The sequence below is a fragment of the Botryllus schlosseri genome, chromosome 5 (genome assembly GCF_051294905.1).
Source record: "Botryllus schlosseri isolate E-star chromosome 5, Bs_hap1, whole genome shotgun sequence".
NCBI classification, from domain to species: Eukaryota; Metazoa; Chordata; class Ascidiacea; order Stolidobranchia; family Styelidae; genus Botryllus; species Botryllus schlosseri.
Window position 1 is genome coordinate 4872696 of NC_137240.1, and position 22035 is coordinate 4894730.

The following is a 22035-nucleotide window of genomic DNA, read 5'->3' on the forward strand; positions in this document are numbered from 1 at the left end:
GAATGGCTAACTACTGTTAAAAACTTCTATGCCAAATCACTGGTCGGCTTCTGCTTCCTTGACGTCCCAAAGATAACATGTTATAACTGCCCGATTTTTCCGGATACCAGATAGTATACGCATTCAACATGACAATGAATGCCTGATATTGCTTGATGTTTAGAGCACGAAGTAATGAGAAAGATCACACGTATATAGTCCTGGATTAGAATAAGGCCTTGACGTTTCAAATTGTCGAATCCAGTATATCGTTATTACGAATTGAAACTGCATTATTTTTTACCCGCGGAAATCAAATAAAATTAGTTTTGACTTGACATTATGCTTATTAAACTGGCATTTACCGTTAACATTAACGACGGGATGAATTTACAAGTAATTTAAATCGCTGAACACATCCGCGGAGACTCCCAAGCAACTGATGTTTTCAACCGCGTGCCGGTAAATTTTTACGAAAGGGAGCGCCTATGTATATAGGCCTATATATCTGCACGTATAACTTGTACACAACGTATAGCAGTTTCGATACTTTCTGAAATATAGATTGCACGGGAGAACGACCCGATCAAAAATCGGACACTGGTATAAACGTGACGAGATCGACTAATAGGGACTTGCTTCCGATCGGGTTATCTCATAACGCTATCGCCAAGTTGCGCTTTCAGTAGGAACTCCAAGTGTGAAATCAATATGCGTTGAGAAAAATTTTGGCCTGCAGGCGAATTAATACTTTTTGTGCTTTGCCCGTAATATAGATTAGTTAGACGATTCAGGCGATCAGTAAGATCTTGTATAGGTAGTGCTAACGAAGGTAGTACTAGTACACACGTGATGTGGTGTGAGAATGGGCCCATGAAGTTTATACAGTACGTTTGAAGCACGATACGTCATTTAAGGAATGGGTATTGTGCAGGGTTGCATTTAAAGCAAACGGTGTTTTAAAACACTTTGTTCAAAACATGTTTTAAACAGTGTTTAAAACAAAGGCCTTTTAAAAAAAATTGTGTTTTTTTTAGTTGCAAAATATGCCATAATTGTGTAAATACTTTCGAAAAAAATGTTGTATGAGCCGACGGACATTTACCACCCGATATAGCCGACGTATATCGATATGGGATGGTTGGAGCCCTCAAAATAGTCGGTTCAACAGCAATAGTACAGATATTTCGTCAAAGGAGCTATATACCCTATATTTTCATTAGTCTATGTCAATCATTATGGCGTCACAATTGAAAATTCGTGGCGCCATGGCTTTAAAAAAACAAGAAGCATGTTTTAAACAAGGGTCTTGTTTTAAACATATTTGTTTTAAATTGATTTTTGTTTTAAATGCAACCAACGCCAATTACTATCAGTCACTTTGCTGCATGCATTTCTTTGCTTTTCTTGACCTCCAATCAGGATTTTCGAGATAGTGAGGAGCACGCGATTCCGGGTTGGTATTTCTATATACGAGGCGCATCATTTTCCTCTGCTGTTCGCATCTGTACTGGGGGGCTCCGATTGCAAAGGGCGCTAGCCTACTATAATAAAATCGAAAACTGAAGTCACATTGAATCGCGCGCAGCGCGAAGAAAATTTCATCGGGAGTCAATTCGTAAATTCAAGTTGCATGTCGACGACCGCCAACACATACAAATTGAATTACGTGTCCACGGCTGCACAAATTTCCTTCTACAGTCGCGGGTTGGCCCCCCTGGATTAGATTAGACCAGGAAGATGAGGATGACGACGTTATATATTTTTGTCCGAGATGTTTTTGCGGCATACACACCGACTCAATACACACGATATGTGCCTATATGCACACCATGAGTGCATGCTATTCCGGAAATGTTGAGCACCAAGTGGGGTGCCTCGGATACCAGTTTAAATGTAGGTCTTTGGCCAAGGATCCAACCCATGCCCATTACGCTGTCTTGTCGATATTAGGGTTATATCAGGTGTTAGCGTTAGCGGTTCAAGTTATTATTGTGGGTTAGAGTCCATTGATTCAGATAGAACCTGTCAATTTTTCGCTTGGAGCAACTTTATATATGTCACTCAAATGAGCTGCAACTCAAACGATTAAAACGGCATTATAAATGTGTCAATGGCAAGCCAACCGGTTACGGAAACGAAAAAATCACGCTTATAGCGTTATAATCAACTTACGTGATAGCGAGATAACGTGGTGACAGCTGCAACACCAATGGGTTGTGCGTTCGAGGTCGACTCCAGAATTCCTACCTAAGTGTTGGATGTCTATCTAGGCTCCTCGCCGCCATCTCATTCATGTGAGGCTGTAAGCGGTGTCTTATTAAAAGCCTAGATATATAGACTGTGCTATAAGTCGGTATGGCTACGGAATGAAACTTAAGAAAGCCGGCGTGGTGTTAAAGACCATAGTAGTCGACAAACACCATGAATAGCCTAACACAAACAACAACAACTTACCTTATTTTAGAAATAGCAATTTATCCTAATGCACATCGTGGGGTCTTGTTATCAATTTCACAAGATAGATAATTTTTAGACTTTTCGAAGCATCTTTATTTCGTGTATAGGATGACAGGGTTATGTGGTTAAATTGTAATGTAATTTGATCTGTTAATGAGCACGGTAAGAGGATGATCGATGATGTAACTTTTATTTGATTGGCGATTAGATATTACGATATAGAAAGATGCTGGTGACGTCATATTTTGTGATACGATTGTTGATATACAATGTTCTTTCCAATTCTCTACTAGTTGCTGACGATTACCCCTGACGAGTGTCAGCCGAAAATATTCGGGTTCATTTCAATATGAATATACTATTTAATTGTATATTGAAGTTCTGTACCTCCAAGAAGCTCTTCATATAGAAAGATAGATCGCCAAGTTCAGAAGAACACCAATATAATGATAGCTTGAAGTAGAGTCATGTTAATCAGTACTATACATATAGTTGGTCGCAAAACGTACGATCAAATATGAACACTGTTGGATAGTCTATTCTTGGCCTGAATTGAGAGAACGTGATTTTTTCAGCACAGGTTGAGAAATATATTATAGTTACGGTTGATTTGTGGTGCATTATATTAGTATCTGGCTTACATTTGCAGACACAGTGAATGGGAAAGGCCTTACCGAGTTCTGATAGACACCGATATTGCCAACTTCTAACATATATGTCTTATGTAGATCGTATATACGGCCTATAACAGATAGAAAATAGAATCTCTTTCTACAAAGTGTAACGAAGATGTCACGCAAAGGTAAGACTTCGGTTTACAACAACGCTGAAAACGCATTATTCACAAATTTGACATGAGCGCAATAGTAACATTGTCAAGGACAAACAGTTGAATTTCAACTGTCCAGGATCCACGGGTGTTCTGAATGGAGTATAGGGAAGAGTAGTGAATGTCCACTGTTTGTCATGCCTGATACTGTTAGAGAGAGAGAATGAGAGAAATATTTATTGATTCGTCCAACCGGAAAGAAAATAACATTGACGCATGAAATAATAACAAGAAACTTAACGGTGTAGGACAGGGTGTGATCGATATGACTCTGGGTAGTGTCAACTGGTCTGATCACATCCTGCATGCAGCAATTACAGATGTTATACCTCTTTGAATATTGATTCAGGTTATAATGAATCCTGAGTGTGGTAAAAGTTTGTGTATATACGACCTGTTAATTTGCAACCGGTTATACGCGAACTCTATAGCTAGTATATTCTGTTTCAAAGCATCTTCTGATGTGATAAAAAGGAGCATGGGTGAACTTTGGGGGCACTAGCGATTATGTATTAAGATAATCGACTGCACGCCACCATGGAATTCTTCAGATCCGGTTAATGGGAGTGCAATAGAAGATCCATAATTTCACATCCTTCTTATTTCTACATCGTGATTGAACACTGGCTGCATGATATAACCGGAAAAGGGCTCATAATTGGCGATAATTGTTCAGAGGCATCTATAACCACCGATTATTTATTAGTAATTATTATTATTGGTGATATTGGCGATTTTGGAATGACGAAAATCGCGATGTTTCGACAAAATAAATTGGAAACAGAATTTAACACAATCATTTTTGTACGATTGTATTAATGTTTCGAAGGATGCAATATCAATGAGTTGGCAAAACGTATCGAAACTGGCAACAATAGAACGTGTGAACATCTCATAAATTACACAGCATGTTGCTGTTACCGGCATGATAAACAGGATTTCCAACGACTTGTGCAAACGCTTTGCCGAGGTCAAACGTGCTAAGACACTGTACTAGAACCACCAATATTTTCTAAACATAAACATAACAGATATAAATACCACGCTCATAAACGGACAAAGCAAAGAATGTGAACATCAAATGATGTTCGGAGCCATCAACGTGTTGAGTGACAGTTTTATATATACCGCAAGTGCTGGAAGGACGTATTCGTCAGAGGCTGTGCGTTTTATGTTGCGATGCATATCCTCAAGTCTCCACTATCATTACAGTGCCATGATATCCAGAATGATATATGTGAATATACATTGATAACGTGAACTACATTGAACAGCGACCCGAATGAGCGTATACATGACATCGGGTTAATTTCCTACTAGGTAATGTATCCAGTGGTGGTCGAAATAGTCAGCGTTTCTACTCAAGTAGAATTGGAAAGAACAACGTAAATTCCTACTTAAATTACAAGCAGAATTCGCGATTTCCAAAATTAAAGTTATAAAAAGTACCCAAGTAAGTATATGTGATCGAGGGGTCGCATATACTTTTGGTATAGTTAATCGGTGACGGTCACTTTCGCAGTTGCAAGATCCTCTTGACTTACGAATAATGACTAATTTTGCAACAAAAGGTACATTTTTTCGGAAATATATTCGGCAGGAGCTACTGCGATCGCTATTTCACGTTTAATACTACGATCTAGCGCAGTAAAGTGATGCAAACTCAGAACTACGCGTTCTTTTTATGTATATTTTTATGTAAAAACGGTTCGAGTATAAGTGGGAGTAGTCTGGAAACATAAACATTTTATTGTGTCGTGCAAGTGGGCAGCACGTACATGAGAATATAAAAATGTAGAATTATTTCGTTACGGACCACCTATTTATCCGATGGATACACGCCATAAGGCGGTTCAATATCTTCCCAGTTGAATCGGACGATTCCGCGCATTCATTACGGAAAGGTAACATGAACTTGGGATTATATCTCAGGTACACAGCACAATTCACAACAAAATATACTGAAGAAATTTCGCTCAAGTTTCTCTTTATCGAGATTTGATCGCTGCCAAGCGATATATGTGTTTATAAATGCGAATTTTGTTCCCCGCGCGTATATCGAAAATGGAAACGTTCCACAGCTTGTATAGGTATGATATAATTCGTGCGTCAGATAACGACACATCCGAAGTCTTATCGCGCAACGCCTCGCTGTCGAGATTAAGGATCAAATGGTTACGGCGATCAATTAAATACATGCAACGCTTAAAAAGAGGTAACACGTCACCGTCAACCCTTGGGCGCATTCGAAATAGTCACCACACAATACAACATTGCAGCTGCGTGATTCGTTAATGACAACGACTTTCCATTTAAATTGTGGCGAAATGCCGAAGTTAAGTCGTGCATTGATATCTTTCAACGTTCGCAAACGCCGACAATTTATAAATCGATGAACGAATCTTCATACCTGAAAGGATATCATTTGCGGTTAATGATATTTTAAACATTCCTAGGACGGAGGTTTACGGAACATAATATTATAATATTATTACGATCGTCAAGTACAATCGTGCGCATTGGGTTGGCTCGTTGTGCGAGTTCATGATAAATGGCAACAGCGTCAACGTGAATAGCCGATTAAGCCCATAAATATGGATACGCATATTTCGATGTGCAACTATTGATATGAGCGAAAGCACCTGACACAAATTTTGAATGTCGGAAACAGTGTTTGTTTGCGTCGACATAGAAAACCATTTTCTCGAACTCGAAATATGTGCAGGCTTCTATATTTAATTCAGGTCGGACCGGTCGCAAAACCATAGTATTTTCGCTATCAATAAACAGGCCTAATAACAATATTAATATATCACAACTTCCATACAATGTGGTGGTTCAGAATGGTATATTTGATAGGGATGGTGCGAAAGTTCGTGTTTGTTTCGGGTTTATAATTCGTCCGCCAATGAACCTTGACAGGTTCTACCCGAGAAAGTTTATGAAATAACAATATCTTCCAGCAAACGTAGCATAACTGATCAACTTACCTTGGATTTTGACTATATCCAGAACACGACAAAGGATGTTCATCAACTCAAAACCTAGAGAATCGCTATGACGTGATATATTATGTTAATTTTTGAGAACATCGCTTGACCCATCACGCTATTTAGTTGTTAATAACAAAATGACCCGCTTTCGTCACTGCTACATGCCGTCATGGCCCTAATTAATTCCCATGCAGTGGCGGAGTGTCTAATAAGACGGAAATACTATATATTTGCTTGGAATTCCCAAGCTAAGTGTGGTGTGACCTAGACCAGTGGTACCAACCTTTTTTGTTGCGTTCCTTCCCTTTGGTCATTTTGGAACAACTCAATCTTCCGCAAGTAGCCTACTAAAATCAAAACAAGGGAGTTCTAAGCTAGAGATAAACACTAGCATTTAAACCGAAATGGTTTCACTGCAAGAGCCTTAGATTGAAGTGAAAATAATTATGCTGCGGTTCTAAGATTCCTGCATCATTCCGATTCGAATTGAAACGAGATCGGGGACCGCACAGGAATTTTTTTTATTTGTTACAAAATAAGAAACAGTACAACACTCAACGCTTCTTCGATGATGTGTGTGCTTGTCTTTGCTGGATATTTTGTACCGATCTGAAGAACATATTTAGTGCGGTAGCATTTATGTCAACGTACTATATTTTAAAGTTTTATAGAACTCCCAAAATCATTTTCTGTTTACTATATTTTTGTTGGAGCTCTCATTTTCATACGGCTAGTTTATATTGTGATTGAAGTATCCAAGCGTGGCCATTACACACACAGTCGAACACGTCTGCCTGTTACAGGGATATATCCCTGGACTTTTTGCCAGCTCCAATGCCACTGTGTACAGATTGAGAATTGTAGGATTGCTCATATTTGAGCGAAAAAAAGGTCAGCAATATCCAACGAGCATTTCACCGATAGCCTTGAAACTAGTGAGTTTCTTCATCCGCGGTTAAAATAGCCCGACGTTTTCTGACTACTTCATGTCACATTCGCGGCAATGTTATCGATATATTCTGGAAAAACTATTTCCATATTCCAATATCAAGTATACGTGGAAGCGAGCTCGGCAATTAACGTCAGAAAATGAAAATATCTGGATATTTTAGACAAATGTAATGATTACAGCTCGAAACTGCGTTAAGGCCAGTCCATTCTCTCGTCACAAAGCATGATTCTCAGATCACGTACTCACGTATACAGCACCTGTAAAATCCAGACCTGCGTGCCAATAGATTAACTATTTATCGATATGAATTAATGTATATATTTTCCATGCATCTTGCTAGAATGCCAACAGAATTACACGTGATATGCACGCACACGCATTGTACTTGTGCAATGTGCATGTATGTATACGTCGTATTGGCTATGGTACACGCATGCAAAATTGATCTAACCGGCCGAATAGGATAATTTCCGAAATGCTAGTTCAAACTGGCGTCGCACCAAGGGTAAACATGACAAATGTTACAATAATTGGCATTAGTATGGCACTCGCGGTTAAAAATCGTGGATATTAGCGATAATCCGAATGTAGTGCAAATGTTGAAGTTCGGCACATCAACAATTTCACATTCCTGTATTGGTTGGCATCAGCATACCATCGCGTAATTATCTGAGGAAGCGGAATGGATGAGGGATCTAGGTTTCGACATAAGAAGTTTGGACTGCATCAAACTAACATTTTGATTGTTATGCATGAGATCGAATATTTCGAACCCCTTTACATACTGGATAGGACATGGACTGGACATTAGGGCTCTTCAAAAATGACTTTTTTTCACAAATCGTACTGGCTACTTGATAAAGTTGTTAGGTTACCAAATTTAAGCCTACACACAAAATTTGGTTCAATTCCAGCCAGTAACCGCTTTGCTACAGGAGAAGAAAGTTTCTATTTATTATATAAAAATAAATAATAAAAAATTTGAAAATTTTCTGTTCACCGCATGAAAGTGTTAGGCTGTCTATAGAAACGATACTCACCAAATTTGGTTCAATTCCAACCAGTGGAAGCGGAGTTATTGCCGTCGAAAAATTTGGATTTGAATAAAATAGTATTTACGGTGACCGATTCTCTGTTTATTTATTATAGTTGTGCTCACCGTAAATACTATTTTATTCAAATTCAAATTTTTCGACGGCAATAACTACGCTTCCACTGGTTGGAATTGAACCAAATTTGGTGAGCATCGTTTCTATAAACAGCCTAACACTTTCATGGAGTGAACAGAAAATTTTCAAATTTTTTATTATTTATTTTTATATAATAAATAGAAACTTACTTCTCCTGTAGCAATGCGGTTACTGGCTGGAATTGAACCAAATTTTGTGTGTAGGCTTAAATTAGGTAACCTGGCAATTTTATCAAGTAGCCAGTACGATTTGAGAAAAAAAGTAATTTTTGAAGAGCCCTACTGGACATGCACCTGAGCACGGCTGGTATCTGGATTGCCATGTGATCGTTAAGGGATGTCTAGTACTGATGCAATGCATAACAGCAAAAGAGCAAATACAATATAGGCATACATATCAGCAAAACACAAACTACGTTCTTCGAGAGTTGAAATTCCAGTCTTTTTTTCAGGAAGTTTCCTGCTTTTGATTACGGTCATAATATACTCAGCGAACGCAAAGTAAGTATACCCTTTCGATACATGATTGCTTTATGAACTTTGATCTGTAATGGATGGGCCCATTGCGATATTATGACGTTTATCATATGCGTATAATAATCGCTCAACTCAAGTTTGAAGATGTCTGGAACCCACGTTAAATAACACAATTCACCCATGGACACGAATGTACTACCCTGATCAGAGGTGGTTAAGTAATCATTGTTGGTTCAAAAGTCAAAGTATACTTCGTTACTGACCACCAAATGTTGAAGGTTTATCGAGGTCCCTCCTCGTTATGTGATCCGCGCAAGCGGTGTCTTACAGAAGCCTAGAATGAAAGTGGGACATGCTGCAAGTCGGTAGATCAGGAATCGAATTAGCTTGTGTGAATGACCTTAGTAATAGTCGTATCACAATGAATGCCGAAAACAATACTGACCGCCTCGTGCCCTGATACGTAGCTATGACGGCAAACTACCCTTTCAGAGATCAACCCATGACCGAGCAAGAACGAATACGAGCATACCAAATACGTTTGCAAGATTTCATGAGAGCCCAATTGGGGCAAAATCGCACAGGAAGGACGGAGCCGCTGCAATGCTATTCCTGTCGAAACGCTCGAAGTAACGAAGAATGCAATAAAGGAGGAATGGTCACGTGCACTCCCACTCAAACTGCGTGCCAAACCGAAATTCGCGTGTCTAATTTAAAGACTATGGTGAATATACGAGTGCGAAAGGTAATAAATCGTATGGACTAATTCAATGGTCAACATTCCTATACCGATTCGCCAAATATCTTTAATTATTATGTATCTCAATCGCGAATTACCAGTACTAAAGGCATGTCCATTTATTATAGAAATAATACATCAAATTTGTAATTGATTTAGTATTTGGAATACTTGGGAAGTCCTGTAAATTGCAGCATTTCGATGTAGCATGACGTTTATGGTTTAATGTAGAATTGTTGACATTATGGTACCTCACAATGCTGCACGAATGCACACTGCACAATGCACATGTTGTGTCCAACTATTCAAAAGGACGATGTGAAAGATATACGGCGATATGTTGACAATATTCAGCGAAATTTGAGAGCATAATGGATTTTGTCTCTAGCAACCAGCAAACGATCAAAGTGTTATGCAAAATGTCTTTCAAAAGAAAGTCAACAGGCAAATTCACGTTAGTGGCTTGTACAGGACATATGGAAAAAAATTACTATGGGCGTAGGCTTAGATTTGCGAAAAATACGTCGGTTTGTGTATTGGCTGTGTTGCTAATATGACGTGATGCCATTCAGGTCTAACAACGAACATTAAAGATGTTGCAAACAAAGAACTGCTCAAGTGCTTAATACACGCGTTCTTAATTGGGTAAATTCATCTGTCGTAATTACATTTTCCTTTGATCCTGAATTTTGTTTACGATTTCAGGGGTCTGTAGGCCTAAGTAGAAAAGTTTAAGAACCATACTGGGATATATTTCTTGTTCATCCATGTGCTGACAATGGATTAGTATGTCAAATGTTTAAGCTAATGTCATATTTCTCACCGAGAGAGAGAGAGAGAGAGTCTTTATTTTCATCGAACCAAAATACATAACAAACGGCAGTGATGGTGGTACAGAAAATATGCGTGCACAGTATTCGGTATTAGATAGGAATGATCGATAAGACGGTGAAGGTCATTTAGTCTGATCACACCAGCATCAAACAGGTACACTTGACTCTGAACAGTCTGGCTGTAAAGAAATGTTTAGTTAAAGGAAAATAGAAAAAAAATTAAACAATGGTGGCAAATGATCAATGAAGCAATGTCTGGGCGAGGTAGGGCAACAGTGTTAGTGTAACGACAAGAGGTGATCAAGTAGGGCTTTTTTGAATCTATTATAAGGCAATTCACGGATATGTGGTGGTAATGCATTCCAGATGATAGGTCCCGAGTAGTCGATAGATCTCTTAGTTAGGTTGCTATTGGGTGGGGGTAAGTAGATGTTTCCTTTAGACGAGGATCTCGTGTAATGGGAATGGACATGTTTAGCAGGTATGAAAAAGTCATCAAACACAGTAGGCAGACTATTGGAAAAATATTTGTGAACAACTTTTGATACTTCGAAGCGATATAGTTCATCAACTCGCAAAATTCGATGCTTACGGTAGTAAGGCGATAAATTGGTACGTAAAGGTACAGATGAGATCAGCCGTATCGCACGGTTTTGCAGGCCTACTTGTGAAGGTTCGTATGTAATCTTTGATCATAATGAATTTCACGGCGAATAAACTACGTCAGGCACAGTGTAGACTGCATAACCTCAACGCAATATCGAACGTGAACGCACTTTAAAACTAAATGCATGTCAATTGTATCAGATGCCAAATTCTATAATTACAACACGGAAATTAACAAGCTCGCGAATCCATTTTGGGCCTGTTTAAATAGCACCGTGTTATTACCAAAAGACATTTGTCCAATATCAGCCCAACCTCCCTTTCTCCGAACGAGTTGACGTCCTTGACAAAATAAAGGTGATAATTAAGCCATTTGTTAATACGAAAGTAGGATGAGAATATATGTTTTACTGACGCCCGGCTCAATTAAGTATCTTGCAATTATTCTGATTGCAAGGTCCTATTTCAAGGGGGCTTTCCGCAAATGCAGAGAACCATTCATTGCTCAACATCCATCTGTAATTATCATGTGGTAGCACGAATTTATGCATATTCCCTTATCTGGTGTACATACGTTGAAAGAGCCGACCTCGGCATTAATAATTGCCATGTGAACCGGTGGCAAAGACTTCACCAAATAAACTTACACGGAACTAGTACAGTGATAAATTCGTTTTCCTATTTCTCCATAGGGATGTAAGCAAGAGACAGCATGTCGGAACAATTTCAGTCAAAATAAGAGATATGATTGGTCTACTACTCAGTGCAACGAGGTCTCCGGTACAATGTTATCTGTCTGTCGTTACTGCTGCCGTGACCAGGCTTGCAATCAACCTCTGCCGGGTCAGTATGATTATTACCATTGGTATCACTGCATTACGCTGCTCAGGGGGCAGGCCTATTGAAACCATAATCGTTTGATTCTATATTTTAACAAAAATCCGTTTATGGTTTATTTCAGATTTAACATGCGGAGAGGTCCCGGCGCCCAACAACGGCATTGCAACTTGCCGACAGAACAGTTTTCGGTCAAATGTGTGCATCTTCAAGTGCAAGCGTTGTCACCGGCTTATGGGGTCGAGAGTAAGGATGTGCTTGAACAACGCTCTTTGGTCCGGGACAGCTACTAAATGCACTTACGGTAACTATCTTTTATTTGACGGAATACACTACCAAGTGGGCAACTGTGTCGCGGAAATTGGCCACAGCAGAGATGCAAAGTTGCGAATACATTTGGTATGATGTTAATTACTGGAACAATGCATTTATTCGCTCTAATTCCACGTAAACTACAGCTTAATTTGATTCGAAATTAGTTACGTGTTTGATAATGACATAGTATCGAGAACGAAAATAATATTAAGTTTCAATGATATAGCTCGTACACGTATCTTTTCTTTTTTGATATATTTTATCGCCAACCAATTTTGCATCAATGTGTACTTTCGAATCGTATATCACCCTTTGGTGTTGTCTTATTCGATTCTCGCCTTATCCAGCTATTTATAGATGCAGGAATGTATGCCCAACGCCACACAGTCATATTTTGTGATGCGATTGTTGATATACAATGTTGCTTTCAATTATCTGCTAGTTGCTGACGATTACCCCTGACAAGTGCCAGCCGAACATAGTCGGGTTCATTTCAATATACTATTCAATATGACTGAACCAAGAGGCTCTACAGTCATAACACCCTTGCCTTTCAGACGAGAGCCTACCTGGTTGCCGGATACGAAAGGAATGTCAACCCAACGATGTTCGCCCCCTTTCGAATGGCAATGTAGAATGCACTAATGGCGTGAAAGCCGGGTCAGAGTGCCGATTTTTATGCGACCGCGGTTACTTTATCAATGGGAACCGCGTGTTGCGGTGCAATCGAAGAACCTACCAATGGGTGGGCGAAAGACCCATCTGTGTCAGAGGTAAGGATGACGAAGCGAATTGAAATGCGATAATCCTGTAGGGTGAAATCGACAGGCTTTGGCATTTCCTCCCATTTAATGTATTTGTTACATTTCGGCCAGGCGTGTTTGGAGCCAGATGATGTCGCGGCCATTAATGGATAGACTAGAATACATCCTCTCTAGAAGATTGCACCATTAAGATCTAGCAGTGATATCACCATTGTTATAAGTGTACCGCGACAACAGTCACGCTACAAGCAATAATCATACTTTGTCGAATGATCGATTGTTAAATCATGCAAACTGTAAAATAAGAGACGGACCATGACCATCGTGTGTTTTAATTTCCGCAGGAGATGATTCGCAGAATCCTTGTCATGTTTTTGCGTCATTTGAGTGGAGTCCAACATCGAAACTTATGTGCAATTGCACAACAGGCTTTGAAGGTAAGTGTTTCGGATATTTCTATCATCAGCATAACAACAATTTTTATCGCTTCAATATCACATATGTATTACATACTGGCAGGTGACGGTTTTTTGACTTGCGAGGACATTGACGAATGCGCGAGAAACGTGGATTTATGCGACGAAAACGCAGAATGCATCAATACCGTTGGGTCATACAGGTTTGTCAACCCTTACCACATACGGAAAGCTGTTGTTCCTATATAGCTATTTGAAAAACACATCTAAGGCTCCGTTGCTGTGGCGGCACAACTTTCCAGCTCCGAAGTAGTGACAGATGCAATGGAACGTACTTATTTGAATACTTTGCTGCCAATGCTATGTTTACTGCGACAAGCGATACCTAGAATTACTTGAAATAACTATTCATGTAGCGACAGTGTTCTTGTTTGATGCTGTTGGGATCAGACGGTTGACCTCTCTAAGGTCGCATTATCATTCCTATCCGATATCGATCACTGTGTTTGTGTTTTTTGTTTAATTAATTGATTATTGTAGCTGATTGTTTATTATGTATTTAGTATAGATAAACAATAAATATCTCTCTCTCATCCATTTATAGTTGCCAATGTCGCCGCGGTTACCGTGGCAATGGGTTTGAATGTGGCGACATCAACGAATGCCTCACAGAAAATGAATGCGAATCACAAAATGCAATTTGCGTGAACAACGACGGAGGCTACTCGTGCGCTTGCGAACCAGGCCTTATCAGAAAAGGCGGGAAATGCACGAGTAAGTAAACCTGATAATAAGTGATAACATAGGATCTCTTTTAGCTTGTGATTCTGCGCGATGAAGTGTAGGTATATACGCGTGAAAAAAATGTGTATTTGCGCCGTAAAGGTGACGGTAAGCGTTAACAGATTCTACCCCAGAAACATACCGCGAATTAAATCTAACAACATTTTTATAGAAATGTTGCCTGGTAAAATGGAATAAGTACAAATAGGGTTGCATTTAAAACAAAAATTAATTTAAAACGAACATGTTTAAAACAAGACCCTTTTTAAAACCTGTTTTTTAGGCCATGACGTCACGAATATTCAATTGTGACGTCATAGTGGATTGATACTGACAATTTAAAATATATAGGGTAAATATAGAGCTCCTTTGACGAAATATCCACGAACTATAGCTGTTGAACCGACTATTTGAGGGTTCCAACCATCCCGTATCGTATACGTCGGCTATATCGGGTAATAATAATCGTCCGTAGGCTCATACAGCATGTTTTTTGGAAAGTATTTACACACTTATGGCATAATTATACAAATTGAAAAAACAACATTTTTTTTAAAGGCCCATGTTTAAATCACTGTCTAAAACATGTTTTGTACAAAGTGTTTCAAACAACCATTTGTTTTAAATGCAACCCAGGAACGTCGGCACATATATTGGAAGGCATGTACGATTGCACGTACGCACGCAGGATTTATAATAATATAACCATGAATCAATCAGAACAGTTAAACTAGCGATTGAATGTACAGTGTACACAGAGAAGGAAAATCGCCAATTGATAATGCTGACGCTAACAAGTGCGGTGAAATATTCGATGGACACCCCGCGATCGGGGATTTTGAATTAGGTTCTGTTTTCGTGTAACATCCCAAGGGTGTGAATACACACTGTCTTCGCTATGACTATAGCCCACGCAATGAACCTCAACTTTTATTTGCAGGGGTCGAGATCGCTTGTCCCGGAGGATTCGTGCACGGCGTGTGTCATTTAGAGCCGACGCCGACAGCACCTCCTCGAGACGAACCGCTTTCTTACGTTGAAGAGTTGATAGAAGAGCCGACAGAACCCGATAAAAAGCCCACCTCTGAAATAGGGGCTATTTTCGAGGACGAGGTGTCGGATACCGAAAACACGACAGAGATCGCTACATGCGTCAGGCCGGCTAGGCGTCGACCGGGAATGATAAGAGATCTTCATACCTACGAACGACTCAATGAAGAGTTACTTGTGAGCATCTGCAATTTCTAACATTCATACGCGATACCATAAATACTCCATCTCATAAACCTGTAGAATTCTTGTTACGAAGTAGGCCTAGGCCCTAGAGCAGTGGTTCTTAACCTCTGCTAACCTGGCGAACCCTTCGCTAAATAATCTACACGCCTTCGGCAAATCCCCATTTTTCGCTGAATAAAAAATCGTTACATTATAAATAATGATACCGTACATTAATATGGTTTAATAAAGTTGCGAGATAACGTAGTGATATGATCCACAACGACGACACCAATAGGTTGCGGATTCGAGTCCCACCGAGGTCTTGGAAGTTTAACAATCCGAAACAATGTTTAAATGTACATTATAACGATGCAGATTTTTTTCGACAGAGACAAATCGTCCAATTTTCCAACAACTCCGAAATAATTTACGGTCCATGGATCGGCCTCGACGACAGAATAGAGCCGGGAGTGTTGAGATGGAGGGATGGCAAGAAATTTAATAATACGGACTTTCACATGTGGGCGCCTGGACAACCCAAAATGATCGATAACAGCGGTAAGATCATCAATACCATCGTCATGAAATACCAAGTTATCGCCAGAAAGGAAACAGTTTAGCCCAGGGGTCACCATGAGTCGATGCGATTTTTTTAAACAAGATTTCAGTCATTGGAAATGGACTTCGATATGATACTGATTTAATGCTGGAGTTGCATTTGTACCTCAAATCCAGAACTGCAGGATTTAGATTTGAACATATTAAACCATAGCCCTCCTATGCTAGGTAACAACGTGTCGATAGGTCTCAATCGACGTAAATAGCACCCCTGACTGGTAACTGATGTGAACAAATGCTAACAACAGAGCTAATCATAATCATACCTGTGATATCTTCAGGGTTCGGTAACTGCGTCGATCTGGTTTCTGATCCCATACGATCTGAGACGTCAAACTTCCTCTGGCAGATCACTCTGTGCAGTAAGCCGACGAGGTATATTTGCGAATCAGAAAGAAGTGACGGTAAGTAGGGAAGACACGGTTGAGTGCATTCAAGTCATATTTTCGCAAATTAGGGTCTGACATACTATATTGTTTCTTTATTAGTTTTCTCGGAGGTTATTGAATTCTGTACACCACTCGTCGATATTGCCCATGGAATGATGAGGTGTTCCGATGGTTGGAGTCCAGGCTCAGTTTGTTCCTACTTCTGTGAGAGCGGATACGTGATGAGAGGCGCATCTGCCAGGCTCGCTTGTAACCGGGATACTCTGCGGTGGGATTACGAGTCTCCCGTGTGTGTGCGTAAGTTGAGCTATACTCTCATGCATAGTTGGATAAGGGATTCAAATGGAACGGCAAAGTAACGATACCGGTACCGGTACTTACCCCAGTAAACATTTAACACCTTATATATTTGACTGCGAGTTATGCTCCATAACATGTGATGGTGTGTTCGCCGAAACTATAGTTGGGTTTGAATTATGAATAATCGACGAGACAAAAATAGATCAATAAGCCGCTTTCTTTCCCATATAGGCGCAGTCTGTAGTCAACCGCTGATGCCTCCCAACTCTGGGGTGATGGAATGTTCGGATGAAAACAGACAAATGTCTGTTTGCAAATTTTCTTGCAAGCCAGGATACACCTTGTATGGAAACGACACAGTCACCTGTCAACGGAATTTGCAATGGAGCTCGCTCAAGCCATGTTGTCGAGGTAATTGCAGAAAATCAGCGTATATCTTCACGGTTTTCTTACAAAAGTGCGGGCGTATATCGGAAGATAAAAGTTTGAAAATGGGCGTATTCAACTGTCATTAGCCGACATGCTAATAGCTTGCCGACACCCAGATATATATAAATCTTATTCGGCATACATATAATATGACTATTCACAGACGATTGTCCGCCGTACGCAAGAATGAATCTCATTCTCGTCCTCGACAGCTCCCGTAGCATACAACCCGACAATTTCGAGAAGATAAAAGACTTTGCTAAAGCGGTAGGGTGATTGCATCTTTTATTTTGAGTGGATAACTCTATGTGTCGCCATGCGCCGCCAATTAGTAATGATGCGACCCGTCCTTTTCTAATGCAGCTACACAGGAGATTCGAAGTGTCAGAAGACTTCACCCAGGTTTCGGTCATAACATATCACGCGGAAGTGGCACTCTTGAATAATATCAAGGTCTACACCTCAAGTGATGAGTTGGATATTGCTCTCGACGAACTGCCATATCAGGGAGCAGGAACCTATATCGGTAAGCTCACTGATAAAATAATCAGCTAAAGAAAACAATTCATCGTCTGGTGTGAATACAAAAGTAGAGCATGATTGAGAAAATGGAGTTGAGAACATATCTTTAAATCGGAAAGCAGTTAAACCAGACTACATTATGTCTTCGTTATTCACTGAAATCCCTTGTCTTGCTTATTGTCATAAGTTCGTTATTCTGGGATGTTTTCGCATAAAACCTTATCTGTATTCCTTTTGGATGGTCGTTCATTCCGTATCCACATTTCTTTAGACCTAACTTATTTTTGAAATTTATACCGGGTTCAGATGCTTCGAGCAGCACTCCCCATTTCAACCCGTATAATCAGATACCAGAGAGATCAGGGTCATGTCTCGCTCGAACGAGTACGTCGATTAATCTTCAACACAAATCTCCGTAATGATAAGTTTATCATTTCATGGAAATGTTTTATTTCGAAGAGAGAGAGAGAGAGAGAGCTTTTTATTACATATTTCGTATGCTGCAATACGACAAATCGAGGTTTACAGCCTTCCGCCTTGGAAAATATTATCGGTACTATTCTTTTCGTTATCAAATTAACTCTTACTAACATAAGGGACGTATATAATTTCGATACATCAACGCCTGTTAAACGGGTCTACGAACCTGTGGCACGCGCGATAATGTTTGTCAGAGACAAGCGATGTACCATAGCGGAAACTGTCCACAATTCAAGCGCTTTTGTCTGTTGGCCTTCAAATTGATCCAGTTACCACCGCAATCTTTATGATATGTTAATCCTAGTCGCTCGCTCACTCGATATCGCAGGATGACAGTAACATGATATCTATTGATGCATGAACGCGGGACGAGTAAGTACCAATAATACACTTCTATTTTTGGGAGGGAACGTAGAGTAGGAATTCGACTTCACCCGTCGCATTTCGCTACACGATGTGTCACTTGTGCGATATTGTGAACCATGAGAAGATATTCAGCTACTCTCGAAAAACGTATTGATTCCCCTCGCAACTCTTATTCGTCCGCAGTTATCTCCATTAACTGTGTATTCAAATCATTAACCGACAATGCTGAACAACCTAGTCGGTTTCTAAGAAAACTATAGAAAACTATATGCCCACCATTTCAGGACAAGCTTTGGATTACGTGGCTGCCAATCTAATTGGACTTCGAGAAGGAGCGGGAGACATAGTCGTGGTACTGACGGATGGGATATCACATGATGATGTTTACTATCCAGGTAAATCACCAATTGTATTATCACTGCAAATCTACCATCCGGTCTAGTTGCTCAGAATCGCCACACCTATATATGGTGACGTAGTAGCGTCCTCTGACTAGGACAGGGCCGGGCAACATACGGCCCGCGGCCGATCAGTCTGCCGCGATTCCCCACTACTTGCTTACTACGTCAAATTTTAGTGACTGTATGTTTATGTATCCGTGTGTGCGGCGGTGCGCACTGCCCAGCGTGCGAGAGTGGAGCTTACGGGTAAGTTCGTCGAAGCGAGAAGACTTGCATTGTCAGCATTTCCCATGTACTTCACCCTAATGTTGTTTGTGGTTATCGTGGTGTTTGTCGACTTCAATGGTCATTTACGCCAGGCCGATATTTCTTATTTTTGATTCCGTAACCACCAACTGGTAGCACGGCACACGTCCAGGCTTTTGTGAGACACCGCTTAATAGTTATGCTGACGAGATGGCGAGGAGGAGCCTAGATAAACCTCCAACACTTATATAGCAATTCTGGAGTCGGACTCGAACCAACAACACATTGGGTTTTGTAGCTGTGGATTATACCACTACACTATCTTTCCATCAGGGATATATATAGTTCTATATATCCAGGGATATATAGTTCTATATATCCCTGCCTTCCACCTAGTCAACCCTAATGAATTGATATCTTGGTAAATTCGGGGTACCGTGCTTATCGAACAACTTAAATTCTCAATCAAGGATTGCACCTTGTGTTGATTCATCCGAGAGAAGCAGACATGGCGGTGCATGTATGACAGTGGTTCTCAAACTGGGGGGCGTGAAACCATCTGAAGTCACAGTTAACTGAACACAAGGGGGCGAAGTCACAGTTAACTGAAAAAAATTTCGCGCTTCGCGCGATTTACCTCTAGCTCACGTTGTTTACTCTATCTATTGTTCGAATTTCATATTTGAGAATTCTCTCATCAATAACCATGCATAACCTTTAAACGCCATCAAAGTATCCGTTGGGATGGCTAGCATTCTGATTCACCTCTTTAATATTTGAGATATCACGATAAGGGGGCGCGGAATTTTCCACTATCAAAAAGGGGGGCGTATTTAAAAATGTTTGAGAACCACTGCTGTATGAGAATGCTGTTCTCAAATCAACATTCCCTTCGTCATTATCGGCGAGAAATTGCTTCGAAATAATATTGCTTCGTTAAAATACATTCTTTAAATACGATTTATTCCATTTATATGGGAATAAATGGGCAAATAATGTATCGATTCAGCAATCCGGCCCGCCAAGTACTTAATTTTCCTATATCCGGCCCGCCGACTGGAGAAGTTGCCCGCCCCTGGACGAGGAGGATTGAGCAATTGGGCATATAGATTTGAGTATATCGGATAACTCGGGCACTAGATATAGCACTATACGCAGCCTGTTTAATACCACTATTCCCAAATCCAACAGCAAAGAATCTTCACGACGCCGGGGTACATGTCCTCGCAGTCGGAGTAGAGCACTCGTGGACGTATCAACTTGAACTGATCGCTTCGCATCCACCGGATCGCAACGTTATAAAAGTAGAATCATATACGGATTTGGCGGGAATTGCAAAGGAGATAGGACAACAAGTCTGCTATCTATCTTGCTAATGAAACTGGATTTACATTCGCGCATCGACAATTACGTATCATTCCATACTGAGCGATTTGTGCGATTGATTCCTAGAGGAGCTTGGAAGAAGACCTATGCCTCGCCGCTTCTTGGCCTGTCTATATTGACACGCGTTGTTATAATTTCGTTCTTGTTGTTGTCCGCCTGCTGCAGCACGATAATATCGCGATTGTCGGTGCCGAAGGCTGGTGAAATCAACTAAATTCTCAAGGAATACTTCCAACGAAATTCTTCCAATGCTGTGGAATTATTCTTGACGCCATTTGCAATCCAACTCAAAGTCGTAATTTACAGTATCAAGCGCCGCCACTGCAATTCACAGTGGGAAGTTCGTAGACTATACCTCCACCGATTAACAACGAATCGTCTCCGCCCCTGGCTCTTTTTATGCTCGACTGCACAGTTTCTGTGCGTGTTTGAGACGATTTCAGTTTCACCCATACCCCCAGTCAAATTGGTTAACATTCCATTTCAAAAAGTTAACGGTTCCGCTCATCTACAGTTGCGATGAATGCGATTTTGATGTTTCTGATCCATTCCACAAGTGCATTTATGAATAGAATATATTTTGTACCGTTTAATAGTATGATGTTCTTCCCAAAAGTTACCGAATATAGGCTATATGTGAACCCATTGTATCAGGGGGATCTAGAAGACTTCTAGACATCCCTGAATTTTATAAATAAACTCATCCATTCTACCATAACTATTCTATGACATGATGTTGAGTTGCAGCTAGCAGGGTATGCTATTGCTCCAAAAAATTAGGAATCAGTGATCGCATGTGGTTGCGCGTGGCCGGCGGTGGGGTGGGTAGGTCAAGATGACTACCGAATATTTCAAGAATATCAGACCATGCGAAAGAGAACAAAATGGACAGTTTGTGTTCATCTTTCATTTGATTTATATTGCGTTTTATGAAGGCGTTTATCAAAAGTAGTTGTATTTTTTGGAAAAGTGACCGTGTCAAAAGGATTGCATACGTTTGTGGTAATTAGGTTTTGGGTTGAGTTAAATTTTTGTTGGTTCACCGGTTCACCAATTATTTTTTAATAAAAAGGGTTGATAACTACTACTATAGAGAGACCGGGATTCGAGACTAGGCAAAAGTGTGTTTCGGAGTGTCGAAAAGTTATCCAGGCCCCTTCTACCCTGCTCCGATCTTCGTATGGCATCTTTGTGATATGCCCAGATGAAGACCCAGTGAATTGCTAATACAAGGAATCGAATAAGAAGAGCGAGAAAGACGTCAAAACGCTATATAGGCTACGGTACTTTCGTTCAGAACAAAATAAGACTTATTATACTGGGAGGTCTTAGCATTTTACCCACGACACCTTCCCAACTCTTCACAGCATGCATCCAGCCTATAGTTCCTACTCGCACGGAGTTAGCGTATAGTGGTGACGATAAACGCCTGCTACCCGGCCGGCCCGGGATCGATTCCGCGTCGGAGGTTTCTCTGGGCTCTCTACCCCCGCGTCACTGTTCTTACG

The 22035-nt window shown here is 40.4% G+C and overlaps 1 protein-coding gene across 1 annotated transcript; it reads left to right on the top strand.

Moving 5' to 3' along the window:
• Positions 1-3095: 3095 nt before the first annotated feature.
• Positions 3096-21245, top strand: LOC145438706 (uncharacterized). The gene is made up of 18 exons (XM_080316054.1): positions 3096-3241; positions 8855-8903; positions 9372-9624; positions 11750-11900; positions 12019-12198; positions 12767-12982; positions 13318-13410; positions 13493-13592; positions 13994-14163; positions 15113-15399; positions 15780-15948; positions 16290-16412; positions 16497-16694; positions 16929-17108; positions 17290-17393; positions 17490-17652; positions 18779-18889; positions 20333-21245. Exons 1-18 carry the CDS (start codon positions 3229-3231, stop codon positions 20515-20517), a joined length of 2745 nt encoding a protein of 914 aa, XP_080172180.1. The 5' UTR covers positions 3096-3228; the 3' UTR covers positions 20518-21245.
• Positions 21246-22035: the final 790 nt, after the last annotated feature.

Bases quoted from the DNA above. Each gene is read 5' to 3' on its own strand.
- LOC145438706 (XM_080316054.1), top strand. The intron at 9,625-11,749 runs GTAATAAATCGT...ATTTCTCCATAG, and splicing joins TGAATATACGAGTGCGAAAG to GGATGTAAGCAAGAGACAGC. The intron at 17,653-18,778 runs GTAAGCTCACTG...CCACCATTTCAG, and splicing joins GGGAGCAGGAACCTATATCG to GACAAGCTTTGGATTACGTG.